General features: G+C 42.3%; 1 protein-coding gene across 1 annotated transcript; it reads right to left on the reverse strand.

The window, feature by feature from the left end:
- Positions 1 to 1,134: 1,134 nt before the first annotated feature.
- Positions 1,135 to 16,431, reverse strand: LOC307235891 (uncharacterized protein; the record flags this gene model as incomplete). The annotated part of the gene is made up of 6 exons (XM_080008150.1): positions 1,135 to 3,549; positions 4,368 to 5,159; positions 7,618 to 8,409; positions 10,874 to 11,724; positions 13,075 to 13,179; positions 14,046 to 16,431. 6 exons carry the CDS (start codon positions 16,429 to 16,431, stop codon positions 1,135 to 1,137), a joined length of 7,341 nt encoding a protein of 2,446 aa, XP_079864276.1.
- Between the last annotated feature and the right edge of the window lie 324 nt (positions 16,432 to 16,755).

Below are 16,755 nucleotides of genomic sequence, written 5' to 3' on the forward strand. Positions count from 1 at the left end.
GAAGCAAAACATAATCCATGGATCGGCACGTCTCTTTTTAGAGCCACGTTATGTCCTTGCGAGACGACGATCCCCCTCCGCGCGAAATTGAAAAAAACAACGCTGGCAACTTTGGAAACAACGCTCTCTTGAAATCGCCTTCACACAATTATAAGTATTTTCCCACTCTGGGTAGTAACTGCATTTCCGGATGGTTTTGGTAGTTGCTGCCATCATATTCCGCCTTTCAACAAGGAAACTGCATGAGGTGTGACTTTCCCCGGTGGGCGTATCAGAGACGCTGACAGCTTAAACCCGCCCCAACGTGACCCACGTGTGCGCCGTTTGATTGACATCCAACACAGCGCGGTGACGACGGTCTTCCTTATCAGCCGTTGGACAAAAGCAGGAGTTTAGAAAAGCGTCTGTTGTGCAGTGATTTGACATTTGGAAAAAAAAAAAAAAAAAGTAGAGCAAATCAAATTGCGGGACATCGTCTCACTATGTTGGACGTGGGAAAAGGGATAATAATGCTGTGCAGGACAACGTCAAGCCTGGTTACCTATGGTACATGAAATAATAATAATAATAATAATAATAATAATAATAATAATAATGATAATAATGGAATTGGTCCAATAATTAAAAAAGGATAGACCAAATAATAATAATAATAATAATAATAATAATAATAATAATAACAATTATTATTATTATTATTATTATTATTATTATTATTATTATTATTATTATTATAATAATAACTATTATTATTATTGTTGTTGTTATTATTATATTAATAATAATCATAATTATTATTATTATTATAAATTACAATAATAAAAGTATTATAATGAATACAGAATGATAAATAAATTCAATTTAATCGTTAATGCCTACAATGCATAGACATAAAGTCTACTCTAAACTTTATCAGTCGACAGTGCATTTCTATAGTCTTATTAAAGGTTTTCGCAATCAACGAATAGATGGGGGAATCGTATGTACTTGTCCAAATTCTGAATATATAAATAAGCAATATGAAACGTTACAAATCTACGGAGTAGGAAAACGTTTTTTCCACACTGTAAAGTTTGAAAAGACATCTCAATGCAGTGGGCCAAGGTTAACAGTTTTTCGAGTTTAACCATAGTATTAAGTAAATCTTACCTTCTCTTTATTAGGTAGAGTCTGAGTTCTGCTATAAGTGTCTCCTCCATTAATACTGATCAGCTCTCCATCTACAGGTGGATATGGTGCGGGGAAAACCACTACGTCACTCTTCAGTGTGTCTGAGCTGAAACACACGTCATACTGCTGAGTAGATTTGGAGTAAGACCAGCTCCCGTCAGGGTGGGTGGTGATCATTGGGGCGCTGTACCTGCTGAAACTGCTGTCTGTCCTGTGGCATCTGACAGCTATTAAACTGATGAGGCTCAGTAGGAAGATCACTGATACTGACGCAATGGCGATCAGCAGATACAGGTTTAAATCAGAGAAGCTCTCCTCCTTCACGGGCACATGTCTGATCTGAGTCTGGATGTCAGCTGTGTTTTCCACCACAACTACATCAATAGACACAGTAGCTGTCAGGGAGGGTTCTCCGTTATCAGAAACCAACACCACCAACGGGTGGGTTTTCAGGTCATTGTCACTCATTCTCCTCTTAGTCCTGATTTCTCCAGTGCTGGTTCCGATTCGGAAAAGATTTGTTCCTTTGGGCTCAGAGATATGATAAGAAAGCAAAGCGTTGTATCCAGAGTCAGCGTCCACAGCCCTGATTTTAGCCACAAAATATCCTGCTTCAGCAGAGTAGGGAATGTTTTCACTGTTAACGGAGCCGTGTTCAGAATAAGGTGCTAGAATCCCCGGACTGTTGTCATTCTCATCCAGGATAAAAACATTCACAGTCACGTTGCTGCTCAGTGGAGGAACTCCAGAGTCTGTGGCCTGGACTTTAAACTGGAAAGTTTTTAACTCCTCATAGTTAAAAGACTGTAGACTGACTATCTCCCCCGTCTCCGCGTTAATATTCACCATTGTAGAATACACCATTGAGTTGCTCTTCCTGTCTAAAAATGAATATCCAATTCGGCCGTTTTCACTGGTATCAGCATCAACTGCACAAATATTTTTAATAATCTCTCCCGGGGCTCGGTTTTCCTTGACGTGCACATTAATAACGGGCTCAGAGAAGATTGGGGAGTTGTCATTTACATCAGAAATGTGCGCGACGAACGACTTGGTGGTGCAAAGAGGTGGGACTCCCTCGTCCGTGGCTCTGACACTAACATTGTACTCAGACGTCACCTCTCTATCAAGAGGCCCGTCAACCACCAACGAATAATAATTTTTATAGTTTATTTCCAATTTGAAAGGCACCGCGTTTGTGATTTCACACTTCACTAAACCGTTATCACCGCTGTCTCTATCAAGCACGGAGACCAGAGCAACTGCTGTCCCTATTTTGGCATCCTCTCTAACTGTATGTGCGAGCGACGTCAGGGTGATCTCGGGGGCATTGTCGTTCACATCGACGATTTCTATCAGCACTTTACAATGAGCGGCTATAGGGGGGTGGCCTTGGTCAACAGCCTGTGCGCGGATTTCAAAAGCAGAATTCCGTTCGAAATCAACATTACCTTTAACTGTAATGTCACCCGTCTGCGGGTCAATGTCAAACATCTCTAAGATGTGATCTTTTTCATTTTTACTAATGGAGAAAAGGACTTCACTGTTCGCACCTTCGTCCGCATCGGTGGCGTTCAAGGTGAGGATGGTGGTTCCAATCGGTGAATTCTCAAAAAGCCTGGCTTTATACAGTGGAACACTAAACGTCGGGGAATTATCGTTGATATCTAAAACATTAATTATGATATTCAAAGTACCTGTTTTCTGCGGGGTCCCTCCGTCTAAAGCAGTCAGAATTAATTTCACCAGAGGCTCTTTCTCTCTATCCAACGTTTTCTGCAACACTAACTCAGCAGAAACACCATCCATCCCTCTGTGCACAGCAAGCGCAAAGTGTTCATTAGGGCTGAGCTTGTACGTACTGACGGCGTTCTTCCCTGCGTCGGAATCGGAGGCATCCAGCAATGGGAATTTTATCCCTTGCAATGTGTTTTCCGCTATATCTATGGTTTGCGACTGTGCCCGAAAAGACGGTACGTTGTCGTTCACGTCTGTGATTACGACTTCCACTCGGTAGATCTTTAACGGGTCGCTGATAACAGCTTCAACAATGACTGCACATTTAGTTTCCTCGGCGCAAAGCTGCTCTCTGTCTATTCTCTCACGAACGTGGAGAACGCCGGTCTTTACATCCACGTCGAAATATTTTCTCTTTGAACCAGTAACAATCTGAAACATGCGGGACTCCAGATCCTGGATGTTGAGGTTTAGATCCTTAGCGATATTTCCAACCGAAGTCCCCGGGTTTACCTCCTCGGAAACGGAATAGGAAAGCTGTCCGTACGCCGTCACCCAGTAAAACTCCAGCAAAAGCACCAGTAGGCCGAATAGAGGCGCCACAATAGAGCTCCAGCTACCGAGTGAAGGCATCTTCCCGCACTATGTAAGCCAAAGATCGGTCAAAATCCAGTTATTGCACAATTTTTCAGGTGCCAGCTGTCCAATTTGGAGAAAAAATAGGTAAAAATATACAAGAAATGGTCATTTTGATACCATCCGATCCGTCTCCGCCTGCTCCTCTTTCAGACAAAGCCTCACGGAGCGTCAGGCTATTATCCAGGGAGGGGCCTTGAACCAGAATAATAATTCTCGATAGCATGGTCTACAGTGACCCCGCGTGGATAAAAGATAAAACACAAATGAGGTCGGAAAGGTTTTTTTTTGATTTTTGTTTTTGCCCTGTGAAGCCTCGAGCTTCAAGTCTCCAATAACAGTGGTCCATCGGAAAATGTCGTTGACTGATTGATAGAGCACATTAAAGATAAAAACTGATAACATTGAGTTCGAGGCAAGAACAAACGCAACCACAAGGGTATTGTGCTGAGCCGTATTTGGAATAAAATATTTGAATTCACGTCCTCGATTAGAGTAGAAGATATATCTGTAAAGCTTTCATCTTAGATGCTTACGTGAAATACAATGAAATAAACACACTCGTTTGAAACAATTTCAGCACCATGGAGAGCGACGCACGTGGTGTCCATATATAGCAAAATCTATGTAATTACAGATACACGTACATTTAAATATGTATAACATATTACAGACAAAAGAGGTTTATCGATATATTTTGTCTTTTATTTGTTTGTTAATTGTGTATGCAGTGTGTGTTGTCATGTCGTGCCTTCATTCAAATAGGATTTGTTTGAATATGATAGTACATCTTACATGGAAGGAATTTACAGCATGTTTCTTACCTTATCTTTGGTGGGTAAAGTCTGCGTCCTGTTAAAAGTGTCTCCTTCATTAATACTGATCAGCTCTCCATCTAAGGGTGGATATGGTGTGGGGAAAACCACTACATCACTCTTCAGTGTGTCTGAGCTGAAACACACGTCATACTGCTGAGTAGATTTGGAGTAAGACCAGCTCCCGTCAGGGTGGGTGGTGATCATTGGGGCGCTGTACCTGCTGAAACTGCTGTCTGTCCTGTGGCATCTGACAGCTATTAAACTGATGAGGCTCAGTAGGAAGATCACTGATACTGACGCAATGGCGATCAGCAGATACAGGTTTAAATCAGAAAAGCTCTCCTCCTTCACGGGCACATGTCTGAACTGAGTCTGGATGTCAGCTGTGTTTTCCACCACAACTACATCAATAGACACAGTGGCTGTCAGGGAGGGTTCTCCATTATCAGAAACCAACACCACCAAGGGGTGAGTTTTTAGGTCATTGTCACTCATTCTCCTCTTAGTCCTGATTTCTCCAGTGCTGGTTCCGATTCGGAAAAGATTTGTTCCTTTGGGCTCAGAGATGTGATAAGAAAGCAAAGCGTTGTATCCAGAGTCAGCGTCCACAGCCCTGATTTTAGCCACAAAATATCCTGCTTCAGCAGAGTAGGGAATGTTCTCACTGTTAACGGAGCCGTGTTCAGAATAAGGTGCTAGAATCCCAGGACTGTTGTCATTCTCATCCAGGATAAAAACATTCACAGTCACGTTGCTGCTCAGTGGAGGAACTCCAGAGTCTGTGGCCTGGATTTTGAACTGAAAGGTTTTTAACTCCTCATAGTTGAAAGATTGAAGACTGACAACATCTCCAGTCTCTGAATTGATATTCACCAATGTGGAGATCGATATTGAGGGACTACTGCTCGTCAAAAATGAGTATCTTAACTGGCCATTTTGGTCGACGTCATCATCAACTGCAGACACTGTTTTAATAACTACTCCTACTGGCCCATTCTCTCTGACATAAATATTAATTAGAGGCTCTGTGAAGCGTGGTTTATTGTCGTTGACATCAGAAACATGAACATTAACAACAGTCGTGGTAGAAAGAGATGGGGTCCCCTCGTCAGATGCTATAATGGTCACGTTGTACTGGGAAACACTCTCTCTATCGAGAGGCCCGTTAACTACTAATGAAAAATAATTCTTGTAGTTTGTCTCCAATTTAAAAGTTGGCTCATTTGCAACAATGGCTTTGATAGCTGCATTTTTCCCATCATCTTTATCAATTACAGAGACCAGGGCAATTGCAGTTCCTAATTTAGTATCTTCCTTCACAGTATTCATTAATGTCCTCACAGAGATCTCAGGAGCGTTATCGTTGAGATCAACTACTTCTACAAGTATTTTACAATGAGTGGATGTCGGCGGCTGGCCTTTGTCACTGGCCTGTGCGTGGATCTCAAATGCAGAATTTTCTTCAAAGTCAATTTGACCTTTAACTGAAATTGCACCTGTTTTTGGATCAATTTCAAATACATCGAATATATGCTTCTGTCCTTTACTTCTTAATGAATACTCAATTTCACTATTCAGACCATCATCTGCATCTGTGGCGTTAAGAATAATAATTGTTGTTCCAGGCAACGAATTCTCCAAAATCTTTGTTTTGTATAAAGAACTACTAAAAACTGGACGATTGTCATTATTATCTAAAACATTAATAATGACCTGTGATGTTCCTGACTTGGCAGGATTTCCTCCGTCCACTGCAGTCAGTGTGAGCTTTATAAGAGCCTGCTTCTCTCGGTCTAATGCTTTCTGCAGAACTAACTCAGCAGACACACTCTCTCCTGCTTTGTGAATGTCCAATGTAAAATAATCATTCGCACTCAGCTTGTATGTATTAACGCTGTTCTTACCAATATCCAAATCTGAGGCTTCAATGAGTCCAAATTTTGCTCCAAGTAAAGTATTTTCGGGAATGTCAAGGGACTGTTGGTTTTCCGAGAAAAACGGTGCATTATCGTTCTGATCCAATATATTTACCTCCAAACGATAAAGTCTCAGTGGATCATTGATCACAGCCTCGATATTCACAGCGCATTTGGCAGCCTTCGCGCAGAGCTCCTCTCTGTCTATCCTTTCGTCGACGAAGAGAACGCCAGTCTTCAGATTTACATCGAAATATTTTCCCTCCGACCCCGAAACAATCTGAAACCTACGGGACTCAAGATCCTGAACGTTGAGATTTAAATCCTTGGCGATATTTCCAACCGCGGTCCCCGGGTTTACCTCCTCGGATACAGAATAGGAGAGCTGCCCAGACGCTGGTTCCCAGTGACACACCAAGAGCAAAAGCACCAAATAAATTCCAATAATGACATTTTCCCTCGGTAATTTCATTATCCCATCCGACAGAAGAAGCATCAGTCGAAATATCTCTGACGATTAAAAAATCCTGGGACTCGAATTGACTGATTTCGATGCATATATTCAGCGACCGCTGCGTTGTCGATCCTTCCGCCTCTCTGTGAGACAAAGCCCGGAGACACAAAACCGTCGCTCTGCTCTGGGTGGAGCTTCAAGCGCCTTCAAATGCCCTGGTCTAAAGTGTCCCCATGTGGACATTTGGTAGCGGTACAATATATTTTCCAGCATGTCCAAATGTTTTCAATTCTCTGATATCGAAACGTATTTTAAACTACACGACAGCAGCGAAACAGGACCAAAGAAAATGTGAAAAATGAATTGGTAAACCGCTGGTATGTAACATTACAGATCAATTTAATATAGTGAAAGCACAACAGAACGAGATGCATAACACTGATGATTTCAAAATCTTACTCAGGTTAAATTACAAATTGGCCTTGGTGGAATACTAAACAATAAACCCAAAAACTCACAAAAAGAACTGTGCTCTGACAGTAAACATGTATCTACTCCATTTGTTCTCATTTTAAAACAATTTAAATGGAATGAGTTGAAAGGAAATAACTCCATGGCAGCATGTTAGATTGTAAATTACAGTATTTCTGCTAAATTCATTTCCATTTGCAGAAAATGTGTTTCATTCATTTGATTGATGTTTATCTATACACCAAGAGCGCTGTCCCTGGTTCAGCGCCTAGGAGAGCGTAATATACTTAGAAGACATGAAAAAAAACTGTTTGTATCCTATTGTATCTAAATTTCAGAGACAAAAAAAAAGCCATTGATAAAAATCTAGAGAGAAATATGGAGAGAAGTATTTATGTCTGTTCCGTTTCCTTACCTTTTCTTTGTTAGGTAAAGTCTGAGTCCTGTCAAAAGTGTCTCCTCCATTAATACTGATCAGCTCTCCATCTACAGGTGGATATGGTGCGGGGAAAACCACTACGTCACTCTTCAGTGTGTCTGAGCTGAAACACACGTCATACTGCTGAGTAGATTTGGAGTACGACCAGCTCCCGTCAGGGTGGGTGGTGATCATCGGGGCGCTGTACCTGCTGAAACTGCTGTCTGTCCTGTGGCATCTGACAGCTATTAAACTGATGAGGCTCAGTAGGAAGATCACTGATACTGATGCAATGGCGATCAGCAGATACAGGTTTAAATCAGAGAAGCTCTCCTCCTTCACGGGCACATGTCTGAACTGAGTCTGGATGTCAGCTGTGTTTTCCACCACAACTACATCAATAGACACAGTAGCTGTCAGGGAGGGTTCTCCATTATCAGAAACCAACACCACCAACAGGTGACTCTTCAGGTCATTGTCACTCATTCTCCTCTTAGTCCTGATTTCTCCAGTGCTGGTTCCGATTCGGAAAAGATTTGTTCCTTTGGGCTCAGAGATGTGATAAGAAAGCAAAGCGTTGTATCCAGAGTCAGCGTCCACAGCCCTGATTTTTGCCACAAAATATCCTGCTTCAGCAGAGTAGGGAATGTTCTCACTGTTAACGGAGCCATGTTCAGAATAAGGTGCTAGAATCCCCGGACTGTTGTCATTGTCATCCAGGATAAAAACATTCACAGTCACGTTGCTGCTCAGTGGAGGAACTCCAGAGTCTGTGGCCTGGATTTTGAACTGAAAGGTTTTTAACTCCTCATAGTTGAAAGATTGAAGACTGACAACATCTCCAGTCTCTGAGTTGATATTCACCAATGTAGAGATCGATAATGAGGGACTACTGCTCGTCAAAAATGAGTATCTTAACTGGCCATTTTGGTCGACGTCATCATCAACTGCAGACACTGTTTTGATAACTACTCCTACTGGCCCATTCTCTCTGACATAAATATTAATTAGAGGCTCTGTGAAGCGTGGTTTATTGTCGTTGACATCAGAAACGTGAACATTAACAACGGTCGTGCTAGAAAGAGATGGGGTCCCCTCGTCAGATGCTATGATGGTCACATTGTACTGGGAAACACTTTCCCTATCGAGAGGCCCATTAAGTACTAATGAATAATAATTCTTGTAGTTTCTCTCCAATTTAAAAGTTGGCTCATTTGCAACAATAGCTTTGATAGCTGCATTTTTCCCATCATCTTTATCAATTACAGAGACCAGGGCAATTGCAGTTCCTACTTTAGTATCTTCCTTCACAGTATTCATTAATGTCCTCACAGAGATCTCAGGAGCGTTATCGTTGAGATCAACTACTTCTACAAGTACTTTACAATGAGTGGACATCGGCGGCTGGCCTTTGTCACTGGCCTGTGCGTGGATCTCAAATGCGGGATTTTCTTCAAAGTCGATTTGACCTTTTACTGAAATTGCACCTGTTTTAGGGTCAATTTCAAATACATCAAATATATGCTTCTGTCCTTTACTTCTTAATGAATACTCAATTTCACTATTCAGACCATCATCTGCATCTGTGGCATTTAGTAAAATAATTGTTGTTCCAGGTGACGAATTCTCCAAAATCTTTGTTTTGTACAAAGAACTACTAAAAATTGGACGATTGTCATTAATATCTAAAACATGAACAATGACCTGTGATGTTCCTGACTTAGCAGGATTTCCTCCGTCCACTGCAGTCAGTGTGAGCTTTATAAGAGCCTGTTTCTCTCGGTCTAATGCTTTCTGCAGAACTAACTCAGCAGACACACTCTCTCCTGCTTTGTGAATGTCCAATGTAAAATAATCATTCGAACTCAGCTTGTATGTATTAACGCTGTTCTTACCAATATCCAAATCTGAGGCTTCAATAAGTCCAAATTTTGCTCCAGGCAAAGTATGTTCGGGAATGTCAAGGGACTGTTGGTTTTCCGAGAAAAAAGGTGCATTATCGTTCTGATCCAATATATTTACCTCCAAACGATAAAGTCTCAGTGGATCATTGATCACAGCCTCGATATTCACAGCGCATTTGGCAGCCTTCGCGCAGAGCTCCTCTCTGTCTATCCTTTCGTCGACGAAGAGAACGCCAGTCTTCAGGTTTGCATCGAAATATTTTCCCTCCGACCCCGAAACAATCTGAAACCTACGCGACTCAAGATCCTGAACGTTGAGATTTAAATCCTTGGCGATATTTCCAACCGCGGTCCCCGGGTTTACCTCCTCGGACACAGAATAGGAGAGCTGCCCAGACGCTGGTTCCCAGTGACACACCAAGAGCAAAAGCACCAGATAAACGCCAATAAAGAAATTTTCCCCCGGTAATTTCATTATCCCATCCGACAGAAGAAGCATCAGTCGAAATATCTCTGACGATGAAAAAATCCTGGGACTAGAATTGACTGATTTCGATGCATTTATTCAGCGACCGCTGCGTTGTCGATCCTTCCGCCTCTCTGTGAGACAAAGCCCGGAGACACAAAACCGTCGCTCTGCTCTGGGTGGAGCTTCAAGCGCCGCCATCGCGTTCAAATGCCCTGGTCTATAGTGTCCCCATGTGGACATTTGGTAGCGTTACAATATATTTTCTAGCATGTCCAAATGTTTTCAATTCTCTGATATCGCAACGTAAATTACACAACACGACAGCAGCGAAACAGGACAAAAAACATGTGAAAAAAAATTGGGCAACCGCTGGTATGTAACATTACAGATCAATTTAATTTTGTGAAAGCACAACAGAAAGAGATGTAAAAACACTGATGATTTCAAAATCTTACTCAGGTTAAATTACAAATTTCCCTTGGTGGAATACTAAAGAATAAACCCTAAAACTCACAAAATGAATTCTGCTCTCTCAGTAAACATGTATCTACTCCATTTGTTCTAATTTTAAAACAATTTAAATGGAATGAGTTGAAAGGGAATAACTCCATGGCAACATGTTAGATTGTAAATTACAGTATTTCTGCTAAATCCATTTCCATTTGCAGAAAATGTGTTTCATTCATTTGATTGATGTTTATCTATACACCAAGAGCGCTGTCCCTGGTTCAGCGCCTAGGAGAGCGTAATATAGTTAGAAGACATGAAAAAAACTGTTTGTATCCTATTGTATCTCAATTTCAGAGACAAAAAAAAGTCATTTTCAACAATCTAGAGAGGAATATGGAGAGAAGGATTTATGTTTGTTGGGTTTCCTTACCTTTTCTTTGTTAGGTAAAGTCTGAGTCCTGTCAATAGTGTCTCCTCCATTAATACTGATCAGCTCTCCGTCTACAGGTGGATATGGTGCGGGGAAAACCACTACATCACTCTTCAGTGTGTCTGAGCTGAAACACACGTCATACTGCTGAGTAGATTTGGAGTAAGACCAGCTCCCGTCAGGGTGGGTGGTGATCATCGGGGCGCTGTACCTGCTGAAACTGCTGTCTGTCCTGTGGCATCTGACAGCTATTAAACTGATGAGGCTCAGTAGGAAGATCACTGATACTGACGCAATGGCGATCAGCAGATACAGGTTTAAATCAGAGAAGCTCTCCTCCTTCACGGGCACATGTCTGAACTGAGTCTGGATGTCAGCCGTGTTTTCCACCACAACCACATCAATAGACACAGTAGCTGTCAGGGAGGGTTCTCCATTATCAGAAACCAACACCAGCAAGGGGTGAGTCTTCAGGTCGTTGTCACTCATTCTCCTCTTAGTCCTGATTTCTCCAGTGCTGGATCCGATTCGAAAAAGATTTCTTCCTTTGGGCTCAGAGATGTGATAAGAAAGCAAAGCGTTGTATCCAGAGTCAGCGTCCACAGCCCTGATTTTAGCCACAAAATATCCTGCTTCAGCAGAGTAGGGAATGTTCTCACTGTTAACGGAGCCGTGTTCAGAATAAGGTGCTAGAATCCCAGGACTGTTGTCATTGTCATCCAGGATAAAAACATTCACAGTCACGTTGCTGCTCAGTGGAGGAACTCCAGAGTCTGTGGCCTGGACTTTAAACTGGAAAGTTTTCAACTCCTCATAGTTGAAAGATTGAAGACTGACAACATCTCCAGTCTCTGAATTGATATTCACCAATGTGGAGATCGATAATGAGGGACTACTGCTCGTCAAAAATGAGTATCTTAACTGGCCATTTTGGTCGACGTCATCATCAACTGCAGACACTGTTTTAATAACTACTCCTACTGGCCCATTCTCTCTGACATAAATATTAATCAAAGGCTCTGTGAAGCGTGGTTTATTGTCGTTGACATCAGAAACGTGAACATTAACAACGGTCGTGCTAGAAAGAGATGGGGTCCCCTGGTCAGAAGCTATGATGGTCACATTGTACTGGGAAACACTCTCCCTATCGAGAGGCCCGTTAAGTACTAATGAATAATAATTCTTGTAGTTTGTCTCCAATTTAAAAGTTGGCTCATTTGCAACAATAGCTTTGATAGCTGCATTTCCCCCGTCATCTTTATCAATTACAGAGACCAGGGCAATTGCAGTTCCTAATTTAGTATCTTCCTTCACACTGTTCACCAATGTCCTCACGGAGATCTCAGGAGCGTTATCGTTGAGATCAACTACTTCTACAAGTACTTTACAATGAGTGGACATCGGCGGCTGGCCTTTGTCACTGGCCTGTGCGTGGATCTCAAATGCGGGATTTTCTTCAAAGTCGATTTGAACTTTTACTGAAATTGCACCAGTTTTAGGATCAATTTCAAATACATCAAATATATGCTTCTGTCCTTTACTTCTTAATGAATACTCAATTTCACTATTCAGACCGTCATCTACATCTGTGGCGTTTAGAATAATAATTGTTGTTCCAGGTGATGAATTCTCCAAAATCGTTGTTTTGTACAAAGAACTACTAAAAATTGGACGATTGTCATTAATATCTAAAACATGAACAATGACCTGTGATGTTCCTGACTTGGCAGGATTTCCTCCGTCCACTGCAGTCAGTGTGAGCTTTATAAGAGCCTGTTTCTCTCGGTCTAATGCTTTCTGCAGAACTAACTCAGCAGACACACTCTCTCCTGCTTTGTGAATGTCCAATGTAAAATAGTCATTCGCACTCAGCTTGTATGTATTAACGCTGTTCTTACCAACGTCAAAATCCGATGCTTCTATAAGTCCAAATTTTGCTCCAGGCAAAGTACTTTCGGGAATGTCAAGGGACTGTTGGTTTTCCGAGAAAAAAGGTGCATTATCGTTCTGATCCAATATATTTACCTCCAAACGATAGAGTCTCAGTGGATCATTGATCACAGCCTCGATATTCACAGCGCATTTCGCAGCTTTCGCGCAGAGCTCCTCTCTGTCTATCCTTTCGTCGACGAAGAGAACGCCAGTCTTCAGGTTTACATCGAAATATTTTCCCTCCGACCCCGAAACAATCTGAAACCTACGGGACTCCAGATCCGGAACGTTGAGATTTAAATCCTTGGCGATATTTCCAACCGCGGTCCCCGGGTTTACCTCCTCGGACACAGAATAGGAGAGCTGCCCAGACGCTGGTTCCCAGCGACACACCAAGAGCACCACTATCAAATAAATGCCTAAAAAGAAATTTTCCTCCGGTAATTTCATTATTCCATCCGACAGAAGAAGCATCGGTCGAAATATCACTGACGATGAAAATGTCCTGCGACTCGAATTGACTGATTTCGATACATTTATTCAGCGACCGCTGCGTTGTCGATCCTTCCGCCTCTCTGTGAGACAAAGCCCGGAGCCGCATAACCGTCGCTCTGCTCTGGGTGGAGCGTCAAACACCTACATCGTGTCAAAATGCCCTGGTCTCCACTGTCCCCTTGTGGACATTTTATAGCGATACAATATATTTTCCAGCGAGCCCAAATTATGTCCATTCTCTGATATCGCAGCGTAAGGAAAATTTGCTATTGTAAAAAAGTGTCCAGCCCTACAGCAAGAGACAAAAACACTCATGATAATAACCCCTTTCTCAGGTTTAATGAGCCATTTGCCTTGGTGGAATAGTAAACTATAAAACCTAAAACTCACCAAAGAATTGTGTGGTTTAACACGTACCCATCCCTTTTGTACCCCTTTAAAAACAATTATATGTAGATGGATTTAGGGGAAATAACTTCGTGGAAGCATGTTAGATCGTTAATTAGAGAATTTCCGCAAGATCCATTTCCAGTTGCAGAAAATGTGTTTCATTCATTTAAATAATGTTCATCTATCCACCAAGAGCGCTGTTCCTGGTTCTGCGCCAAGGACAGCATAATATAGTTGGAACACATGAAAATACAGTTTGCATTCTATTTTATCTATATTTCAGAGAAAATATTAAGTCACCTTCAGAAATCTAGAGAGAAATAAGGAGAGAATGATTTATATTTGATTGGTTTCCTTACCTTTTCTTTGTTAGGTAAAGTCTGAGTCCTGTCAAAAGTGTCTCCTCCATTAATACTGATCAGTTCTCCATCTACAGGTGGATATGGTGCGGGGAAAACCACTACGTCACTCTTCAGTGTGTCTGAGCTGAAACACACGTCATACTGCTGAGTAGATTTTGAGTAAGACCAGCTCCCGTCAGGGTGGGTGGTGATCATCGGGGCGCTGTACCTGCTGAAACTGCTGTCTGTCCTGTGGCATCTGACAGCTATTAAACTGATGAGGCTCAGTAGGAAGATCACTGATACTGACGCAATGGCGATCAGCAGATACAGGTTTAAATCAGAGAAGCTCTCCTCCTTCACGGGCACATGTCTGAACTGAGTCTGGATGTCAGCCGTGTTTTCCACCACAACCACATCAATAGACACAGTAGCTGTCAGGGAGGGTTCTCCGTTATCAGAAACCAACACCATCAACGGGTGAGTTTTCAGGTCATTGTCACTCATTCTCCTCTTAGTCCTGATTTCTCCAGTGCTGGTTCCGATTCGGAAAAGATTTGTTCCTTTGGGCTCAGAGATGTGATAAGAAAGCAAAGCGTTGTATCCAGAGTCAGCGTCCACAGCCCTGATTTTAGCCACAAAATATCCTGCTTCAGCAGAGTAGGGAATGTTCTCACTGTTAACGGAGCCGTGTTCAGAATAAGGTGCTAGAATCCCCGGACTGTTGTCATTCTCATCCAGGATAAAAACATTCACAGTCACGTTGCTGCTCAGTGGAGGAACTCCAGAGTCTGTGGCCTGGACTTTAAACTGGAAAGTTTTCAACTCTTCATAGTTAAAAGATTGAAGACCGACAATGTCTCCAGTCTCTGAGTTGATATTCACCATCACAGACGGCGTTAATGAAGAACTGGTGCTTGTCAATAATGAGTAACTTACTTCAGCATTTTGTTTGACGTCATTATCAACTGCAGACACAGTTTTAATAACTACTCCTACTGGCCCATTCTCTTTGACATAAATATTAATCAGGGGCTCTGTGAAGCGAGGCTCGTTGTCGTTGACGTCAGAAATGTGCAGAGTAACAACACTGGTGCTGGAGAGAGGAGGCGTCCCTTCATCCGCTGCTACGAGGGTCACATTGTACTGGGAAACACTCTCCCTGTCAAGAGGCCCGTTAACTACTAATGAATAATAGTTTTTATAGTTTGTTTCCAATTCAAACGGTTGGCCATTGACGACAATGACCTTTACAGCACTGTTTTTTCCATCATCGTGATCGACAACTGAGACGAGAGCAATCGCAGTGCCTAGTCTGGCGTCTTCGCTAACAGCGTCGACTAACGACGTCACTGTGATCTCAGGAGCGTTATCGTTGAGATCAACTACTTCTACAAGTACTTTACAATGTGCCGACATCGGCGGCTGGCCTCTGTCACTGGCCTGTGCGTGGATCTCAAATGCGGGATTCTCTTCAAAGTCGATTTGACCTTTTACTGAAATTGCACCAGTTTTTGGATCTAAACTAAATAAATCCAATATATGGTCCTGGCCTTTACGTCTTAGAGAATATTCAATTTCACTATTTATACCCTCATCTGCGTCCGTCGCGTTAAGAAAGATTACTGTTGTCCCTGCTAATAGATTTTCCAGTATTTGTGTTTTGTACAATGATTTACTGAAGACCGGGGGATTGTCATTATTATCCAAAACCTTAACATGGATCTGTGATGTTCCTGACTTGGCAGGATTTCCTCCGTCCACTGCAGTCAGCGTGAGCTTTATAAGAGCCTGTTTCTCTCGGTCTAATGCTTTCTGCAGGACTAACTCAGCAGACACACTCTCTCCTCCTTTGTGGAGCTCTAAAGAAAAATATTCATTGGGACTGAGCTTGTATGTATTAACCTTGTTTTTGCCAACGTCCATATCGGATGCCTCTAAAAGTCCAAATTTCACTCCCGGTAGAGTACTCTCCGCTACGTTGAGGACCTGTAAATGATCTTCGAAAAAGGGTGCGTTATCATTTATATCCAATATATTAACCACCAACCGATACAGCTTTAATGGATCTTTGATTACAGCCTCTACATTAACAGTGCATTTTTTACCGATCGCACACAGCTCCTCTCTGTCTATCCTTTCATTGACAAAGAGCACACCGGTCTTCAGATTTACCTCGAAATATTTCCTTTTTGTTCCGGAAACAATGCTGAACCTGCGGGACTCCAGATCCTGAACACCGAGGTTTAGATCCTTAGCGATATTTCCAACAACGGTGCCTGTGGTTACCTCCTCTGAAACGGAATAGGAGAGCTGCCCAGTCACCGCTCCCCAGCAACACCAGAGAAGCACGACCATCCGATATTTCCCAGCAGAATCTTTTCTCTTCGGTGGAGGCATAATTCCTTCCAAATCGAAGAAATATTTGATTGAAATGCAAATCCTCCCGATGGGCAGCGCCGCTTAATGTGCATGAAACAAATCCGACCTATATTTATATTTTCGGAAGCGACCCAATAAAATGGTCTCGGCAGCGTTCTCTCTCCCACGACCTTTCTTTGTTACAAAGAGCCAAATACAGTATACGCAATCGTCCCTCTCCCTGGGAGGAGCTTCCAGCTTTCTGAAACGACTTTCACATGCCACGGTCTAACAATGTCCCCAAGTGGCCAAATGAGATAAATACACTGTATGCATGTATAACCACTTCCAAATGCGGTAAAT

This window comes from Zeus faber (assembly GCF_960531495.2).
Source record: "Zeus faber genome assembly, chromosome: 10".
In the NCBI taxonomy this organism is placed as follows: Eukaryota; Metazoa; Chordata; class Actinopteri; order Zeiformes; family Zeidae; genus Zeus; species Zeus faber.